The 6,045-nt window shown below is 50.3% G+C and overlaps 1 protein-coding gene across 1 annotated transcript in view; it reads left to right on the top strand.

The window, feature by feature from the left end:
* The first annotated feature begins 1,670 nt into the window (after positions 1-1,670).
* Positions 1,671-6,045, top strand: part of FAM178B (family with sequence similarity 178 member B) — an 89,297-nt gene continuing 84,922 nt past the window's right edge. Inside the window, exons 1-3 of the mRNA XM_035001715.1 lie at positions 1,671-2,420; positions 2,624-3,063; positions 4,336-4,397. Of these exons, the coding sequence (XP_034857606.1) occupies positions 2,375-2,420; positions 2,624-3,063; positions 4,336-4,397 (548 nt within the window). The 5' untranslated portion in view covers positions 1,671-2,374. The remainder of the gene's footprint in view (positions 2,421-2,623; positions 3,064-4,335; positions 4,398-6,045) is intronic.

Genomic DNA, 6,045 nt, shown 5'->3' with positions numbered 1-6,045 from the left:
ATCTTTATTGATAGTCCCTGTTTGATGAGACCTCATTCTCTTCTGGTTTCTTTTAGTTCTTTGTTCACCATTTCTTTGGTTCTTAGAGCATATTTGAGACAGTTGATGTAAAGTTTTTGTTTAGTAAGTCCAATGCCTGTGCTTCCTCAGGGACCGTTTCTTTCATTCTTTTTTGGTCTATGAATGGACCATACTTTGTTGTTTCTTTGCATGCCTTGTAGTTTTTGTTGAAAATTGTTCATCTTGAATATTATAATGCAGTAACCCTGGAAATAGGACTACCCCCCCGCCAATATGAATTGCTGTTGCTGGTTGTGAGTTGTAGTTGATTGTTTAATGACTTTTCTAAACTATTTTTATAAAGACATTACTAATTTGTTGTGTGTGGTCACTGAAGTCACTGTTCCTTAAGCTTAGTGGTTAACTGGTAAGTAGTTAGAAAATTCCTTAAATGCCACCACCACCACCACCACAATAAAACTCTTCTGGTCTTTGCAGATTGGTTCTGTGATGGAGTACTCCCTCAAAGCTTAGGCAGGCCTTTCTTAGGCAACTCTGCCTTCGCCTTCATTTCCTGCTTATGTGGAGCCTAATGATCAGCCAGAGGTTAACATTTACCATCTTCTGGGGTCTTTCCTAAACATGCATTAGCCCTGGGCATGCATGTGGCCTTCTGGACTCTGGTTTATGTGGGAGTTTTTAAAATCTTTATTCCTCCGTGTATCTCCTTCCTCAGCCTCTTCCTTTTCAGGCCGTTCAGACGCCCTGCTGCTTGCCTCACCTGTTATCCCTTGCCCCGGGTGGTTGTGGCTGATAGACTTGCCTTTAAATGCTTTCAGCAAATGCTGCCCAGGAGGCCACTTCAGCCCTGAGAAAGTTCCAAGTGAGAGAAAACAAAGGTAAGACCCTGAGTTGATCCCTCAGGGAGCCAGGATAGAGATCAAAACATACAACCACAATTCTTTGAGAACAGAGTTTATATTACCCTCTCCGTCACTAGCAAAGCCACACCAGGAACACAGCCTCCCACCAGCTGCCTCTTAACTGGGGGTGGGGGATGAAGTCGGGTAAGTTCAAAATCCAGAACACAACTGTACTGAAATTTAGCAGCTTCTTTCTTCATTAAGCCTTTCCCTGCTTGTTGTTACTTTCTTGTTAAATTTCAGAGTTCTGTAAATGTTGGTTCTGACAGGTTTTGTTAGCTTAATTATTGCTTTTGTGGAGGGACAGGTTTCTGGGATTCCCTAATCCCAGGTATGAACATTTTGCAGTTATTTGTATATTGATAGCGTGCTCTCTAAAAAGAATAAGCCATTTTATTTTTTTTTAAAGATTTTATTTATTTATTTGACAGAGACAGTGAGAGAAGGAACACAAGCAGGGGGAATGGGAGAGGGAGAAGTAGGCTTCCGCCGAGCAGGGAGCCCGATGCGGGGCTCGATCCCAGGACCCTGGGATCATGACCTGAGCTGAAGGCAGACGCTTAATGATTGAGCCACCCAGGTGCCCCAAGAATAAGCCATTTTAGAGTACCAGCAGAAATGTATTTCCTCACAGCCATATCAACATTTATCATAAATTTTTAATTTTTTAATGATTTCATTATGATTAAAGAATACTTCATAGGCATATTGATTTGAATGTCTTCCATTTTGGTTGGGTTTGAACACTTGTTGAGTTAGTGTTTGTGTTTTTTGTAAATGGTTGTTTCCTTTGGAAAGTAGCTCATTCAGATATCAGCCTTTCACGTACGTTTCAGTTTATCTGATCCTAAGCCTGCAATGATGAGAGATGTCTGTGTGTGAGGCATGATCCATCTCAGGTGTAGACCGACAGTTCCTAACGCTGGAGAAAGCTTCTTGGGTCAGCCCTGGGTATCTCTTTAAATCATTCATTCATTCAACAGAAATGCATCAAACCCTACTGTGTGCCAGGTCTGTGCTGATTCTGGGAAAATGACAGGGACTAGAGAGCCCTGGCCTACCCCTTGTGAGCAAACAGTCTTTATAGGGGTGACACCGAGCAAGCGAGACATGCAGAATGTCATCTCAGAACACATCTTTTCTGTTGAGCTGTGCTAGTTTTGATTTTATAAAAGTTTAAAAAAAAAAAAGTTGATGTCCATACACTTGCCTATCACATCCTTGAAATGAGAGGTCACATTGAGCCCCTTTCACCTCAGCAACTTGGTCTTCATGGTGCACGTGCTTGGTCCTTAAGGTAGAGCTGGAGGGGGATTTCCCTCCTGGGCACCAGTGGGCCCAGGCCCTCTTCCATAGGGAACCTAGAACTTCAGAGCATTTAGCTTTCTTCTGGCGGCTCACGTCACCTGACAGACAGTTCCTTCCAGGACAGAAAGTCCAGCGGTTTGCAGATGGCCGGGCCTGAGAAGACTGCGTCAGCCCTTCCTCAGAACGAAGGTAGGTGTCTCTCACCTGCACAGGTAGAGCTGTTCTGAGGCCTGAGGCCATGAGGGAGCGGACAACCCACGGTTGAGGGATTCCCCTCGCATTCCCCTGCCCACATCAATCTGGAGTTGTCCCCTCTCCTCACCCAGCATGGCACAGTGGCCGGGATGGTGGTGGGTGAGTGGGGGTACCACAATACTCTGTCCTATCCATAGGGGCCCAGGAAGCGGAAGTGGCGCCCCTCCTGTCGCCCAGCCTGAAGGGCAGCTGCTTCGACCATCCCCTGCACGAGGGGCTCCTCCACCCCACCCGGCGCTGCCGCAGTCCTGCCTCAGCTCCAACTCCTACATTGTCAAAGAAGCCCAAGGTGCATGCAGCCAGGGACCTGTTCCCCACTGACTGGAGCCCGCCACCTGTTGAGTTCCTGAACCTGAGGGTACCGCCGGCCGGCAGGGGGGCCCGAGCCCCGAGGTGGGTGGGTGTGGCAGGGCCACAGGCCCTGAGGACATGGGCCCACCAGCTGCCTGAGGAGTTAGAGCAGGAGCCCCAGGACTCAGACCCCCAGGGGAGTCTGGCCTCACTGGAGGAGCCGTTCTGGAACATGGCAGGCCCGAGCCAGAAGGCTGCAGCTCCAGTGGTGGACAGCCACAGCTTGGTAAGCCAGCGGCGCCCCCAGCCTCCTCTCCTTGCTGCCCCTCCTCAGTCACCCCCTGGCCACTCCCTTTTTGGCCACTCTTCCTTGGCCGTACCCCAACTGCCCTTCATTGGCCGCCTCCCCCTAACTATCCCTCCTCAACCGCATACCCCCCACCTCTCCCCAGCCCTTGGACCCTTGTGGCTGGGGTGCATCTCTCCCCTTATTTCTGCTGCTAACCTCTGCTAACAGATGGCTTGGGTGGTGCCAAATTTGATGCTGCTTCTGCATGGGAGCCTTCAAGGCTTTTGTGCCTTGGTTGAGGTTATCCCCTTGGGGAAAGGGGGACCTTGGTGCCTGGGTCTAAGTTAGGCCAGGCACTAAGACTCGGGCTGACTCTGGTCCAGTGGATCGGAATGTCTAAATGGAAACGTCAATGATGAACTTTAAGCTGGGTGGGAATAAACAGCTCTTGCTAGGTAGACTGGGAACACTTAGGGGCCCATGGATCCAGGAAATTTATTTTGAGAATAGGGCTTAATTATTTGTTTTGTTTGGTTTCCTTTTTAAGTAGAAGTTTTTTCTTCTTGTGGGAAGTCTTTTTTTTTTTTTTTAAGACCTTATTTATTCGTCAGAGAGACAGCACACAAGCAGGGGGAGAAGCAGGCTTCCTGCTGAGCAAGGAGCCCAATGTGGGACTCAATCCCAGGACCCTAGGATCATGACCTGAGCCGAAGGCAGACGCTTAACCAACTGAGCCACCCAGGCATCCCTGGTCTTAATTATTTATAATAGCCCAAGATTGTCAATAATCTAAATGCCTACCACTAGGGAATTAATACATTATGTTCTAGTCCTACATTAGAGTACCCTGAAAGTGTTTTTTTTTTAACTTATCTTTTTAGTATTGATATGGAATGACCCTCAAGACACACTATTAATTGAACAGAGCCAAGGGTAGAATAGGGTTCATAGTTTGCTACCATATGCGTTATGGTTGGGGGGGAGTCTGTGATGTATGACTGTTTGCTTGTCTGTGGATAAAATGTCTCCGAAAGCACACAGAGGAGTGAACACCTGTGAGGAGGGCCCTGGGTGGCTGGGGATGCAGGTGCGGGGAGACAGCTTACCGCATGCCTTTATACTTCCGGAGTTTTTAATCATGTGAGGGTATTGCCTATTCAGAAACATAAACTAGATAAATAAAGGGCTTAATTTAGATTAATTTTATTCTTCTCCCCCCCTCTATCTGTCTTTCTCTCTGTCCCCCATTCTCACGTCCTGTTTCTCCAGTTCACCTTTGGGGCCTCAGAGAGCTACGTCAATAGCTTGGATTACTTACTACAGGAGAAGCGGTGAGTGTGGGAAGAGGTCCATCGTGGGGTCTTCATTCTGTGGGGTTGGCAGCAATTTTGGGGGGTTGTCCTCTAAGACTTTAGCACATTCCCATCAGGATCGAGCACACTCCATCACAGCGTGTCTCCTGGAGCACCCTGTGTGCTCTGATTAATAGTGAGCACGGGGAACGGTAGTCAGGTCAAAGGGGGTCATCTGGAAGGCAGAAAGCCCCAGACCTCTGCCACATACAGAACCCTCGTTCAGGGGGGCTCGTGAATCTTGGGTTGGTGTGGGTGGGATGCAGGGGGAATCCCTTGCTCTCTTCTGCCCAATTCATGCCCGTGTGGGGGCCTCTTGGCTCCCGTTCAAGCGTTCCATGGGCGAGAAGGGGAAAAGGCAGGTGGCCTTGACAGAGGTGTATAGCCTGAGCACTGCCACGCCGGTGGTGTGGGCAAGTAAAGCTCATCAGGGCACCCAGCACTGGGAGATTCTTGCTCTACCGGGCCCTCGCCAGACACTGGATACGTGGAGGTGATGGGGCAGCGCTGCTCACCTGGACATGTATCCTCATGGCTTCTAGTATTTCCCATGCTGTGAAGTGGCTGTGGAGGGGCCTGGAATACTGGCACCTCATTTAACCTGGGGGTCAGGAAAGGCTCCCCACAGGTATCCTTATCTTTGAACCTAGGAGAATTAGGAGATTTGGGGGGGGGCGTCATGGGTGACCACACATGTGAAGGTGGGTATGACAGATATTCTGGTGGCCGACTAGAACTGGAATTCTCGGCACTGGGGAGTGGGGGTTGGGGGTCGACATAGCAGGAGGTGCAGCCAAGATGTGAACCGGAGTTGGGTCACGAGAGACCTCTTGAACACAGGGTTGAGTTGGGAGAATTTTAAGTGGGTAGTGATGTGTTTCCCGCTGTGTTTCAGAGATCACTTAGGCTGCATTATGGAGAATGGATGGGAATGGGGAGAGAGGAAGTAGGGTGAACGGTGATGGGGTGGGGCCCTGGGAGGAAGGCAGTTGGGGCTATGATAAGTCTGCTGACCTGGGTGGCTGGGACTCTGGAGCCTGTGTGGAAGGGAATTCAGACCCAGACATGTGGCTTTGGAGAGGTCCGGGCACACTCAGCTGGAAATCATTCAGTTGTCACTGGCTGGGAGGATCCAAACTCCTGATGGCAGCCTGGACTGGAGGCAAAGTCTTTAAGAACTGAGGACCTTTGGGCAAAGCTAGGGCAAGCACCTGGAGGGGCAGGGCAACAGCTGGGGAGGCTCCCAGGCTGTTGAGGAACCAAGGATCAAGAAGGCTGAAGGTGGACAGTGCCTGCTCAGGGGTTTGTGTGTTTCGGGCGGGAGGGAGGTGAGGGAGTCAGGATTCCAGCAAGATAATGGTTGGCATGCAGGGCTGTGGTGGGGACAGGCCTCTGAGGCTGGAGAACAAAGTGTAGGGAGAAAAGGAAATGCGCAGGACCTGGAAGGGCTGCCCTTGGGGCCGGAAAGGCAGGCTGTGTGTCAGGGGCTCCGGGAGCCATGAGCCTGGGGGGCCTCTCCAGGTCAGTGTGGCCAGACCCTGGGAGGAGGAGAAGGGGCTAAGCACAGGCCCGGATGTGTCAAAAAGTGGGCACATCCTGGGGCGCCTGGGTGGCTCAGTCGTTAAGC

This window comes from Mirounga leonina, unplaced genomic scaffold, assembly GCF_011800145.1.
Source record: "Mirounga leonina isolate KUSES-001 unplaced genomic scaffold, KU_Mleo_1.0 Mir_125, whole genome shotgun sequence".
NCBI classification, from domain to species: Eukaryota; Metazoa; Chordata; class Mammalia; order Carnivora; family Phocidae; genus Mirounga; species Mirounga leonina.
Note: the sequence above shows the minus strand (reverse complement) of the source record. Positions and strands in the feature narration are given on the sequence as shown.